Source organism: Cyprinus carpio, chromosome A9 (genome assembly GCF_018340385.1).
Source record: "Cyprinus carpio isolate SPL01 chromosome A9, ASM1834038v1, whole genome shotgun sequence".
NCBI classification, from domain to species: Eukaryota; Metazoa; Chordata; class Actinopteri; order Cypriniformes; family Cyprinidae; genus Cyprinus; species Cyprinus carpio.
In genome coordinates, this window is record NC_056580.1 from 16,801,724 (window position 1) to 16,816,686 (window position 14,963).

The 14,963-nt window shown below is 37.0% G+C and overlaps 1 protein-coding gene across 1 annotated transcript; it reads left to right on the forward strand.

The window, feature by feature from the left end:
* The first annotated feature begins 8,559 nt into the window (after positions 1 to 8,559).
* LOC122146131 (2-oxoglutarate receptor 1-like) lies at positions 8,560 to 12,956 on the forward strand. Its single transcript, XM_042763787.1, is given in 3 exon segments — positions 8,560 to 9,456; positions 10,416 to 11,301; positions 11,303 to 12,956. Coding segments are annotated over 3 exon segments (1,068 nt in total). The 5' UTR covers positions 8,560 to 9,389; the 3' UTR covers positions 11,418 to 12,956.
* Positions 12,957 to 14,963: the final 2,007 nt, after the last annotated feature.

A 14,963-nucleotide genomic window follows, 5' to 3' on the forward strand; every position in this document is an offset into this window, starting at 1 on the left:
CAGCTCTTTTATGGATCCTCCCCCATCTACTCCAACTAGGGATAACTGCAGGCTGGAGCAATGGGCATGCTGAAAGATAGGGGCCTGGAGAAAGGGCTTCATGATTGGTCAACAAAGCTGTCTGTCTGGGTGTGGTGGTAAGGTTAGGGCTGGATTAGGGGTAGTTTCTGCTGTACTGATTCACCTTTCTGCTCAAGGCTGTAGCTACCCCTGTCTCGACTACAATCCAATGCTCTCATCAACATCAAGGAGACTTTGGGCCTGTCCAATACCCACACCAGAGCTGTTTAAACTCACAATTGAGGTCCTAGCCCCTTGAGAGTAATCATGAAAGGGTGACCCACTGAAAGTTCAGCAACCTTAATGCACACTAAACCCACAATATCTCTACCAGTGCTTATCTGAGTGGTATTTAAGACTAGGCTGGAATACACTACTACACAACTTTTAAAATCTGAACAGATGTTCAGACGTAAAAATCAAAGTAAATCACCTATCAAGAAAAAACAAAGCAACTTTGGCGTCCGATTCCAGGCCTTCCCGCTTCTTGACAATGATTGTCTTACTATAGGGAGATGAGAAGGTCTGTATTACTTACTATTGTGGAAAGCTAAAAAAAAGTTCAATCCAAAAGTATTGTTTAGTGTAAAACATGTTGGAGATTATCTGATTGTTGCTGTTGATTCATTAAATGATAAAATTAGATTAGATTAGATTAGATTAGATTAGATTAGATTAGATTAGATTAGATTCAACTTTATTGTCATTATGCAGAGTACAAATACAGAGCTAATGAAATGCAGTTAGCATCTAACCAGAAATGCAAGAATATAGTGTTTTATATACATATAAGTGCAGAGTAAGTGAAGCTATGATTTACAAAATGTACAGTGGAGTTGCTATATACAGTATTAAGCAGAGTATGTACAGAATATAAATATTAATGCAATGTAGGATTATATGTACATTATGAATAGCAGCAACGTAAGAACAGTGGTAATAAATACAGTTGGTTGAGTGTACAATAGTATTGTTAAACAATGTATTCTATGCAAAATATCAGTAGTGCAATAATATTTTTATAGAAATACTTTACTGTGCTTTGTATAGTAACAATGTTAGACAGTTTACAGTGTAGTAGCTTGAACAATGTACAGTCTGTGCAAAATATGAGTAGTGCAAATACATGTATGTAAAGTACTGTGACCAGTGTAGTAAGAAAGCAGGTGCAGATTATATTGGTAGTGTGGAGTTTAGAAGGGTCACGGCCTCGGGGAAGAAGCTCTTCCTGAGCCTACAAGTGTGAGAGCATAGGCTCCTCTAATGCCTGCCGGATGGAAGGAGGGTGAAAAGTCCATGGTTAGGGTGAGAGGCATCATTTATGATGTTCCTTGCCCTGCCCAGGCAGCGCTTGTGATAAATGTTCTCAGTAGTAGTTAACTGGGTGCCGGTGATCCATTGAGAAGATTTCATGACACGCTGGAGTGCTTTGCAGTCAGATGCGGAGCAATTGCTGTACCACACTGAGCTGCAGTTTGTGAGTATGCTCTCAATGGTACAGCGGTAGAATTCCACAAGGATCCTGGGACTCAGGTGAACTTTCTTAAGGCTCCGTAAGAAGTAAAGGTGCTGCTGCGCCTTTTTGACCAGTGTGGAGGTGTTCAGGGACCAGGTGAGGTCATCAGAGATGTGGATGCCAAGGAACTTGAAACTCGACACATTCTCCACTACAGCTCCATTGATGTAGATGGGAGTGTGTGCATGACTCCTTTTCTGACTAACTGAGGTCTGTTAGTCAGAAAATCTAGAATCCAGTTGCAGAGGGATGTGCTGATTCCAAGCTGGCTGAGCTTGAATTTTTTTATGTCCCCTTGTAGTGCAGGAGACATTTTGGTGAAATTTAGGGAGAACAGATCTTAAAGTGCAGTGATTAAAGTCAACAATAAAGGCCCCATCCGGGTGCAAGGTTTGTAATTTGCTAATAGCAGCTCAAAGCTAATAGCAGGAACTCCAGATCAGCAGAGCAGTAGCTGTTTCCATTAAAAAGCTGTTTATTCAGCGTAGTGAAGCCTCTCCTCCATTGACATCCATTCAAAAAATGGCCTCTGGTCTCCTATCCCATGTACTGGCAAACCAGAAGCGTTAGCATTAGCCGTTACGCTTTATTGGCTAAAGGTTGCAGGCTTGCCTTCTAGTGGCTTTGGCTCCTTAATTCTCTCCACCACTGGAAAGCTGCTCCAATATTTATGCGGGCCGTACCACTTGCCTGATCGTAAACCAAATTTTAATGTTATGTTCCTCCAAAATGTTCCACCTTTAAAACACTGGGCATCATACACTTACTGACTTTCTAATAGTCACAGTGGAAAAACTGGCCATCATACACTAAACGACTGAGGATCATACACTCCCAGACTTTAAAGTTGTTCCGACAAATGAAAATAGTATGGGTAACACTTTATTTTAAGGACCGATTCTGGCTATTAATTAGTTGCTTATTAAAATGCATAATACTAGCATATTCACTGTTTATTAGTACTTATATATTAATGCCTTATTCTGCATGACCATATTTTAGATCCCTTAATCCTACACATACCTAAATTAACAGCTACCTTACTAACTATTAATAAGCAGCAAATTAGGAGTTTGTTCAGGGAAAACTCTTAGTTAACAGTGAATATGTGTTCCTTATTCTAATCTAAATTGTTAACATAGTGTTCTAAAATCGCCTCAAAATATAAATAATGTTTGATATAGGCCTACACTGACTGGATGGAATCATAATAGTCTGAAGCTAAAAAAATCAGTCTGTGACATCATATACTTCGCGATTTTCTATTTAATCTGTCAACTCAAATTTGTAGACTGGCTCTGACTTTCGGCAACAGGCGTCGACTCCAGCCTTAACGGGATCGTTCACCCAAAAATGAAAATGACCCCATAATTTACTCACCCATTTACTCACCCTCAAGCCATCCTAGGAGAATGAAGACTTCAGATGCAAAATATCTTCCTTTTACATGAGCATTTTTATCAGGCTCCTTTGAAAATTGGACACTTTTGAAAATAAGGCATTCAATAACCGAGTGATACCCTTTTCAATTCCATTAAAGTGAAATTACTAACCTAAACACATGAGCCTAAACATAAAAAATCTCAGACTGACTTAGAGGTTTTTCCATCTTAAGTTTTCATGTGATTTTCTTCTTTTTTTCTCAAATGCAATCCGAGTTATATTAAAAAATGTCCTGGCTCTTCCAAGCTTTGTAATGGCAGTGAATGGGTGTTATTTTTCTAAAAGAAGTCCAATAAATCACATCCATCATAAAAGTGCTCCACACGGCTCCAGTGGGTGAATAAAGGCCTCCTGAAGTGAATCAATGCAATTATCCATATTTAAAACTTTACCAACCATAATCTCTAGTTTCCGTAGGCTGGTACGCGCAAACACAAGACAGTGGCGTTCCATCAGGATGATGTAGGATGTACAGTAGGCATACAGTATAAGCTCCGGTGAGAATATGCTAGTCTCGCGAGAACCTTTTGTTTACAGAACCACAGAAAGCAAAGTTTCCTTTCTTTAGAAAAGGGAAACCAGTCTCCTCTTGCGTAATAGTGAAATCCTCTCAGATTTTTCTTGACAAATCCTAATTTTTTACTTCTAATTTGTGACCGGTGTTTTGTTTTGCTCTGCCCATGTTTTTTTTTTTCCCCAGAAATATAATTCAAAACAAAAGAAACAATAATACAGAACAAGGAGCACAGAACATATGGGGGAGTACAGAGGAGAAGAAAAAAATACAATTTACTTGAAAACATTTCTTCATAGCTTTTTTATTCGAGGAGATCTTTTTGAAGTGATGACAATAATAAATATAGATCAGAAGCAAATATTTTCCAGCTCGGTTTAATTTTAAGATATCTAGCTTTGTGGATATGGTATTTACCCATCATACAAATAAACTTTAAGAGATCATTTAACTCCTTATAGTCAGAAATATCAGAATGGAAAAGAACCTCATGGAAATACTACAGATCTGATGGAATACAAGAAATAGAGAAGCTGATATTTGAAGCCAGAATTGTTTAGAATAATAACAGAAATAGTATAAATGTGATATAGATTCTTCTTCCTCTTGGCAAAAAGAACAGAGTGGAAAAATATTATGGTTAAAAATTGACTTAAATATCCTGTGCATAGCACTTCATCTTTTATAACATGAGATTTTGGCCAAATGACAGAAAACAACTGAGTGCCAACATAGTTCAATAAACTTTATGTATACAAGTTGATGAAAATGTAATTTGATGCACTTATTGCATCAGATGTGCCCGTTCTAATGACACATATAGCCAATGTCCAACATTTGCTGGTTAGAGACCTCACAACTCAACTTGAGCTTGATTTTAGTAAAAAAAAAAAAAAAATAATAAGACACAAGTGTCTGACCATATATAAAGCCAGAATATCGACTTTGACAACATGGTGTTTAATTTAAAAAAAATCCATTGTCTTACATTGTATGTTTTACTGAAATTTACATTTTTAACAAGCAGAATAATACAGCATCATGATACACAGTCTCATTATTAGTTATGAACTTTAGATATTGTCTTTCAAAGGACAAAAACTTTAAAACTATTGGCTTTACGTTAGGTGTCACTTCACCTTGACACAGCACTTGAGACAGTTCTGCCAAGAAACTAGGCTGTACAACATCTGAAACATACATGAATACATGGCATATTTTCATCTGTTTTCCTGGAAGAGAAAGACTATACATTTTAAATATGTGTTTCTGCTAAATTGGAAATTTGTTTATTATAAACTAAATGTGTCATAATTAGTGAAGAAGTTTAAACATTCTGTCCTTCTATATGTGTAATATCTCTGTCGTCCATTACATTTGAGGACCAAGGTGGAGCCTGACAGAGCCAGAGGGACTGAGGTGGAGCCGGAGGAGTGGAGTCCCTGGGCAGTGGATGGTCAGTGACAGATCAAGGCAGAGCAGGAGGAACAGGGGAGCCCGGCAGAGTTGGTGGACTGACAGGCCACGGTGGAGAGGGAGCTATGAGCCATGGTGGAGCCCCTGGGTCGAAGGGTCAAAGCGGAGTCCAGGACTCAGAGGCTGGAGGCGGAGACAAGGGATCCTCCAGCCATGACACCGATGGAGAGTGGCAGACCTGTGCCAAATCAAGCACACAGATGGTGGGCTGAGGGTGAGCAGAGGGGCTGACAGGAGCCAGCGGTGGTGGAGCTGAAGCGGCAGGGATGACAGGAAGAGGCAGGAAAGGGAGGGTGGGAATTTGTGAGAACCAGTGTCTTTAGGGATGGTGTGCTGCCCACACACACCAGATTGTGAATCCCAATACCGGGAGCACAACTGTCAGGGGAACGACCTCCCTGGTCGTTTCAGGATTGGCGGATCGTTCAGGGCAAATAGACAATTCTGGCCAGGCAAATCATTCAGGGCAGACGAGTGATTCACGACAGGCAGAGAGTTCAGATGATGGCAGGAGAAGAGGGGGCATGTCTGCAAATACATCCCAATCACAGTCCATAGAGCGCTGCTCACCCTCAACCATGGTGCAACTGGCGGAGCTTCCCTCCACGCTTCTGCTGTCCATGGGGCTCTCCACCATGGGGAGCTCTGTTGCCAGCTCTCATACCTGGTCTGACGTCAAGGGCTCTGGCTCCGAGGTGATCCTCAGCTCTGTCGCAGTCAATGGCTCATCAGTCACAGTGGGCTCAGGCTATGGCTACGCACAGCAGAGAGATGGTGGGCTGGGCTCTGGGTCAGGAGTGGGGCAGAATGCAACTTATATGGGGAACATTAATGAGGCTAATTGACAAGAAACACCTGAACATAATGACACAATCAAGGGGAGACAGAAACTAGGTCAAAGAACAGGAGGGACAAAATGAAAACAAACACAAAAGTCCATAAAGTGTTACACATTTGTAGTGTCCTAATGGCCTTAATATCCATTACCATGCAATTAGCAGTGCTGCTTGTTGGGCTGTTCAGGTGATTCTGTGCCCTAAAACAATGCATCTCAAAGCCAGGCTCATGACAGGTGCTCAGATGGCGTTGTTGCACGTGTGGTTTACTTGATAATTGAATGAAAATAGTGTGAGCTTCCACATGTGCTGTGTTCACAGATGTCTCCCAGTTGAAGAGAAGGTGCAAATGAGATTCCCAGAGTCCTATCACAAAGGCTTAATAATGCACATGCACACTCCAAAAGGAGAGAAAAAAGAAAATAGAATTAAATGCCTTGATGTTCAGTTTTTTTTTTTTTTTTTTTTTTATAAAAGTAAATGTCGAAGTCATAAACACCAGCTTATTTTTTGAGTTTACTCAAGATGTTGTACAATGAATTTGAGATGAATCTGCACACAAATCAACCCTTCTTTATGCAGACAAAAGAAGCAAAAGCTTAAAAAACAAGAATTGGGAATTTAGATATAGTAATTTAAGCATAAACAATTAAAAATAACTATTTTGAAAATATGAAGGTTGAATTAGTTCAGAATAAAAAAATTATTAGCTTTTACTTAGTGCATCCTTAATTTATAATCTAGTCTTGGTCAAGACTCATTGGAGTGCATCTCAGTGCTCTGATAAGAATCTCAAATGAACATCACACTTCAGCTTTTTCAGATAATTTGCTCACGCACTCTGGCTTTTGCCTGGAGAGAATGGACACAGTCACAGTAGCTCAACAGGAAAACACGCTAAATCTGTCATCATATCAACCACACAGCAACTCCCACTAATGAAGTGTCTGTCCTTTCAGAAAATCCAACACCAGTCCAGTCGATGTAGCCAGTGAAAATGAAGTAAATCCTTCGCTAGATTTTCCTGCAAGATAGGGACCAGTCTTGCAATGCCACAGATCAAAGAAGTGAATGCTCTCTTTTCTTAGTGTGTTCTGGAATAAAACACCACTGTCTGAAATTAAATGGCTCTTTCTGTCATCTTGGTGCTTGCCTTCCAGAAGAAATAAAAACCACAAATGAGATCCCTTTAATATTTCAATTGTTTCTCCAACAGCAGTGAGATTAAAAAGAGAGCAAATGAGGCTTTTGATTAAGCCTTCTGCTGCTCACATTTTTCTTCTGAGAAAAGACTCTCACATGCGTCTCCTCTAGAGATTCACTCAGCAATATCTCAAACTGCACTTAGAGTTACCAAGATGTCAAAGTCTGTGATAAAAGTCCAAAAGAAATTCAAAGTGCAGTCAAGAGTTTTTGTTATCATTTCGATTCCAAGGGAAAGAAAAGTTGAGGATGTGATATGTGGCCAAGTATGGTGTCCCATACTCGGAATTTGTGCTTTGCATTTAACCCATCCAAGTGCACACACACAGCAGTGAGTAGTGAACACAAACACCTTGAACACACACCCCTGATAAAATGTACATTTAAATGCAATGTACATTGCCTTGGATTAAAGTGTCTGTCTAATGCGTAAGACTATGTGTGGGTATATATATATATATACACTGAATTATGTAATTCATTTAATTATGAACACATTGTAAATTATTGCTTACATTTATAATAATCTGACAGCATATTAAAGGTTTTTTTTTTTTTTTTTTTAAGTCAACCTCTCTCCATGTATTGGGAACAAAATGTCTAACTGTCACATCAGGTAATTATAGATGAGTTGGGTTGGGAGTTGGGTTCAGTAGGTTTTTAATAATCAGAATTACTAAAATCGCTGGAGTTATTTCTCTGGTTCACCCAGAACTTATAAAATTTAATAGGATTATTTTTATTTTTTTAATGCTTTCCTATATTTTATTGTGAGGTTGTTAAATACAAAATACAGGTAACTGGGTATTTTTATTAAACTTAATACTGCTCGCCATCTAGTGGTAACGCACGATTAGTGACCTGTGCACAGCAAATAGGCTATTACTGCAAAAATGTGTGTTGTTGTTGGTCTGTTTGTTTGTTTTTGAGCAATATATGTTTAGTATTATCATCTGCTGGAAAGATAAACAGGACATGAGTACTTATTCAGGTTACATTACTCTTACCGAGGTTTACACTGACTCTTTATATTAGAATGATTTCTGCAGGATATTGTGACACTGAAGACTGGGGTAATGTCTGCTAAAAATTCAGCTTCACCATCAAAGGAATAAATTGCATTTTAAAATATATTCAAATAGAAAACCTTTATTTTAAATTGTAATAATTTTCCACAATACTACTGCTTTGTTACTGTATTTTTGATCATTTCATGATTTATTTTTAAAATGCAGTCAGTAAGCACAAAAGGCTTATTTAATTGGGGACGCTTGACTGATTGCACATACACTATTGGAAGAGAGCTGAACTGGATGATGACATCACTGAATCATTAATGAACTGACTTTAGCTGGAAAAATGACTCTTTGTTATTGTCTTCTTACATTATTGGCTCTTTTCCTGTTTGAGACTGTAAAGCTGCTTTGACACAATCAGTATTGTATAAAGCAATATACAAATAAAGGTGACTTGACTTGACTTGAAAAGACTTATCTTAAAAGCATTTTAAAAAATCCAGCATTTTTTTTTACCAACCCCAAACTATTGAACAGTAGTGAATAACCTTTGCACTTGTGCACTCAAACACATGGACCAGTTTTACACTCTTCATTGTGATCACTCTCATTTATTCAAATGGACCTTGTTTCTCACTTACTCTTAATCAATAGATATTTGTGGTTTTGTGGTTGCACAATTTCAATACAAATGAGACAGGAGACTCTGCAGAAGAACCTTTGGCTAGGTGAGCACTGATTTCACCCACAATAAAACAAAAGTTTAAGACCTTCTGGCTGTTTTTCCTCCTGTTTCCTCATACCATAAGGTGTGTTCAAAAACTTCCTGGTTCAAGCTATAAAACATAAACTAATAGGTGCTTTAACAATACATGTGCTTATGTGTATCTGATAACTCAGTTTAGCTCCAAACAGAAACTGTTGGCTGCAAAGTCATCGCTGATTTGAACTGATGACTTTTGATATCAGATTGGATAATTATTTCAAGCTTTGCACATATTTGTTCACCGGACAAGACATGCAGGTGGGTCTGCTTGAAACAATGTTGAGAACTGCAGTTTTATGAGTGTCAAATGATTAATCTCAGACCTTCCACTCCCAGTGCACTGTGTGGGCTATAAAGACTTACACATTCTCATGATGTGTTTGAGGAAATGGGAAGTTACAGGAAATGTTAAAATAGTAACTCAAGGCATAATGCTAACTTCTGTGATGAAGACAGTGACTCACTCCACGTGCATGTGTATCTAGGGAGCGAAATCAGACGATACAAAAACACAGATGACACTTGATAGAAAACCACACATCACTGAATCTCTCTAGTGATGACCGAGTGGAGCCACGGTACTACATACATACTCAAAGGAGAAAGTGAGGGATCAACAACACTTGGTGAGGGAAAATTAATGTAAAATGACTTTTGTTGAATAATACTAATGATAATAATAATAATAAAATTAACGGTTTATTTGGGTATCTACTGTGGTATTATTGTAAAATGGACTTTTGGTACTAAATACTGACACGACACAAGCTTGTCTTTCTGTTTGGCGTATTACTGTTTTTGTGTCTTGACAAAATTCATATCCTGCAAAAGGCCACTCATTGTCATTATCCAACATTTTTCAATGAATTATGAAAGAAAAAAGATTGTTCTCATTCACTTGTATTGATTCATACGTTTCATTTAATAGTTTTAGATTTTTAAAGTATAGATGTCTTCACAAATTGAGAACCGCAAATTTTGAGCACTTAACGATACATGGCGATAGTGAAGAAACATGTTGGTTCAGTTGGTCATGTCAGTCCACTGAAAAAAAATTATTCAGTGACTCGATCATTCGTAATAAGCAAAAGGCCGCTCATTCCTATGAAAGAATCAGTGAATGAATCTGAACAATGTTGGTCTGATCCAAAAGATTCCAGTCACTGGGCTAAATCAAATTTCCTTCCACTATTTTGGCCTGGAAGAGCAGGCTACTGTTTTTGTTTTGTGTGTGTGTATTTTTATTTTATTTTCCCTATCATGGTAATGTTGTATTATTTGAAGTGTCATGTGGATAATCATTAAATATCAAAAACATAATATATCAAACTATATTACCATCTGAATCCATCAACATACAATTTAAATTGTATGTTCTGTATTATTCAAATGTGTGTGTGTGTGCATATATATATATATATATATATATATATATATATATATATATATATATATATATATATATATATTTATAAACACACTGTAATATAAGGCTACATTTATTATTATTCAAAAATTAGAAAAAAGTAAATAATTTTTTTTTTTTTTTAAAACCTGTCACTTTTTTGTATTTGTTCTTGAAAAGCAACAGAGAAAGCAATGGCGGGTCTGGAAAAGAATTCAACTGACTGTCTTCCTATTGACGACTACGTAAAGACTTATTATCTGCCAGTGATGTACAGCATCATTTCTGTAGTTGGATTTATGGGAAACTTACTGGCAATTGTCATATACCTGGCAAAACTAAGGCCATGGAGGAGCAGCAGCATTATAATGGTGAATCTGGCAGTATCTGATCTGCTGTATGCGTTGAGTTTACCTGTGTTGGTCCAGTTTTACATTACCAGAAACTGGATCTTTGGAGAGTTCATGTGCCGTTTCATTCGCTTCTGCTTCTACTACAACCTCTACGGCAGTATCCTCTTCCTAACCTGCCTCAGCGTCTTCCGTTACATTGCAGTGGTGTACCCGCTGAAGGCTGCTGAGATTCGGAGGAAAAGATGGGGCACTTTGGCTTGTCTGGCAGTATGGGCCGTTTCCCTGGTGGAAATTGGCCCAATGCTGGGGATGATTACAGTACAACAGAAGGACAACTTGACAAAATGCCTTGATTTCGCCAGTAATGATCCACAGGTGGTGTGGTGGTATGGTTGGATACTCACAGTGTTTGGATATGTATTGCCATTGCTGGTGGTGTGCTGGAACTACACGCACATTGCAGGCTCTCTGGGCAGCATCGTATCCAGAAACAGGCCGAGTCGTTCCAGAGTTCGCATGCTTTCCATTCTGATTCTGGTCGTGTTTGTGCTGTGCTTCTTGCCATATCATATCATGCGTTTGCTGAGGGTGGATAGCCTGCGCAGAACTGATGTGTCATGCATTCAGAGGAGAGGCATCCACGCAGCCTACATATTGTCACGACCCCTGGCTGGCCTCAATACCTTCTTCAACCTAGCACTTTATACATTGGCAGGACAAGTTTCAACAGGCTTTCTGGAGCTTTGTGCATGGGAAGGAGCGCACAAGCAGCACAATATCTGTAATCCACTCTCCAAACATGTCAAAAACAGACTTTCTGAAGATCTGATACATTAAGTGTCTATATATTATGTAGTGTGTGCATACTGTGTATGTACTATATATAAACACACTATAAAAAAGTTTGGGGTTGGTGAGATTTTTTTAAAGCTTTTTTTGGTTTAAGTCTTATGCTTTTATGCTAAAAAAAAAAAGGATTCATTTCTTTGAAAAGAAAACTCTGATTGACCCCAAACATTGTGTAAATATGGATATTAATTCTGGTATAATTTTACAGAGACTCGTACAAAATGTAAAATAGTGGATAATAGCATTTTAACTGCTGTATTACTGCTGCTTTATCTTGTACTGTAAATATTATTAAAAAAATTTAATGAAAATATATATTACTGTCCAACAATTAATAAGTAATATATAAAAACTATTAAATTGTTACATATTCATTGTTAAATAAATATCTAAATTATTAAAATGTGTACATATATATATAAGACCCCAAGAAAAAATCTATTTAAAGGTACAAAAATATTTATGTATGTTTTACTTGAAACACTTAATCTAGAAATAATTCTGGGTCATTTGGGCAAGAAGCTTTTCTATTCATTTAAAAAGTTTCTCCACTCTTGGGAAATCTTATTCTGCACCACTCCACGGATGAGTGGCCACACAAAACAAGACATCCTTTGATTACCTGAATGACTAATAATCTTCACAGACAAGGAAACACACTGGTATTTATGGGGAGCTATTTAAATCCCAGAAGTACTACTGTAGACATTAGATTGGCTATTACTTTACAGTAAGGAAGTATTACTACTTGAGCAATCAACAGTGAACATTGCTCTCTGATGTTAAGATGTTTTGCTCCATTGTAATGTTTGTGAGGACTCTCAAAACCTTCTTTAATGAGCTCCTTTTAAAAGGCAGAAGACTTCATACATAAAGGACAATGGTATGGAAATGAACAAAGCACATCCTTTGTACACAAGCATCTGCTGTTGTTTGTTCAGCTCATCATATCAGTTGTGTTGACTCAATGTACCCACTCACATGCAACCTGCATTACGTGCCACTGACTGAATCTTTTTCAAAGGATTTGAGTCCCTGAGATCAAGAGAATTAAAATCCCCTCCACTATCTTAGGCATGCAATGGTATTACCATGTTTGGACTTATGCTTCTACTATGGTAATATCATTGCATTTTTTGAAGAGATTAGTATGGATGACAAATAGTTTGTACTGTAGAATACTGGTTTTTGTTGATGACTAAAATAAAAATCTCAAACAGGAATTTTGAAACTGTGATTTACACTTAAGTTGCTAGAAAGGTGCTAAAAAAGATTGTCCAGGCAGGCACGAGCTGGACAGTCAAACAAATTTCCTTCTAGTAGTTTGGATTTAGCAACAGTTCTTTTAAAGCACACAATAGTTTTGAAATTCCTATCTATATGTTTAACTTATGCTGTAAAATGAAACGTGAATGTTAACACTGACCTTACCCATAAAACAAAAATGGCATATAAATATTCCTAAAGAAATGCTAGCCTAATTAGCAAATTGACCTTGTGACTAAACAGCTCTATTGTGTTTCATGTGCATATGGTGATGGTTAAAGGAAACTTTCACAGAAATAACAATGGCAAAGTTCATCTGTTAATACTGCAGGTTAATTATTGACATTGTTGTAGGTGTAACAACATTTACAATCCAAAAAAAAAACAATGTCAGGTGTGTCAGGTGCCTTTTATACTCAGATTAACCCCCCCCCCCCCCCCCCCCTCACACATGAGTAACAAAGACATTAAAATCTTTTAATGAAAAAGCTATTTCAAGTGTTCTGAAAATTCTATTTCTGACAATTGCATGACACAATTTCTGTCACTGAGGACACAATCAGGATATGTCATTGCAGACCATGGGGGGAGATGGTTTTCAGGTAACAGGTGAATGAATCGATCAGTGACATGACATCTTTTCATGCTGCTAAATTGCCTGAAATGCATCACTATTGTGGAATTTAATTTCCTAGTGCAGGTTGATTCCTAATGACCTTTCTCTAGCAGGTTTTAAAGGTGCACTACAGTAAGTAATGTTTTTCAGTTTTGAGTTTTTCAGTTACCAGCTCTATTTTAGATATACCACAAAAATCACGTGTATTTGTCACCATGATTAACTAAATCTACAACCAATAGTATTGTGGTAAAGTAAGTGTTCGGCTGGTCAGGAGTGGGGACCACCACTGTACAGAATAAAGCTGATTTTTCTGGAGTCTTCATCTCATTTTAAACATGCCAGAAGCACTGTTTGTTTAGGTTTATATCTTTTTAAGGTAAATACTTCAATAGACTGTATTTAAATACAATTATTCAGTAAAAATGTAAAAAATGAAAACTACAGTTGTTCATGTTTTTAGTTTAGTCAGAGTTAAATTAATATCAGAACACATTTTATGAGCAATCAATGCAGAATGCAGACATTTTCAAAGGGTTCACACACTTACAGCGTTCTTAACCCTGTGTAAAGAATGGCTAACATTAAAACATTGGTGGAGTTTCTCCGCCCTCTAGTGGTTGAATCACAAAAAGAGAGACTACAGCACCTTTGATTTTTCCCACTGTGGCCCCCAAACGTATTTGGACACTTTTTGTAAAAAATACAGTTACATTAGATACAAAATATCATACCAAATGGAACCTGTAAACAAGTGATGCCAGACCTTTGAGCAAAACTAAAAATTAATTGAATTTCATGTGAAATACATAGCATGAATAAAACTTAATGCTTCACCCCCTGGGTCAATATAATTCAAAATTTCAGGGAATTAAAAGATATTTGAGCATCACTTAAAAAAAAAAAAAAAAAAAAACATATTGTACTTTATGTGAATATGAATGAAATTAATAATATTAACACTAAATTAAATGTAATATTTATCAAACAAGCCAAAACAGCAAAAAGTACATACTTATTAACATATGCATTTCCCATAAGGGGTTGTTTTTAATATCATATTGCACTTAAGTGAACAAAGCAAAATACATTGCAACACTTATATTCATTTCAGATCACACACACACACACAGATATACACACAAACTTGCCTTGGTACATAATCTCAGGTCTTCTGGCCTCATACAATAAAGACTCAAATAATAATAATAATAAAAAACACACAAATAGCAGCACAGATTAAAGTTAAAAACATATGGAATAACATACAGTATACAAACAAAACAAAACAGTAAACGTCTATAGTCTTTTTTGGTCTAAAATCATATACTTCTTTAGCATTCCCATGTTCTCCATAACCACAATGAACAATACAGATTTTTTTTTTTTTTTTAATTTTAGGGATAAATGATAACCCATTATCCTCAATTTTGTTTGGATGTGATTGATATCAGCAATGTTTATATTTGTTATTCATTTGCACAAAGCAAATGTGGATCTAGTTTTTAAAAGGTGCCACAAAGCACAGACCAGAAAGGGCTTTCTTTTAACTTGCCAGTGGTTCAAGGTTGTAAAAACCACAAGCGCTTCATTCCCTTTGACTTGGAAGTTCTAGCTTCAGAAAAATTCTCCCAGACAGTAAAA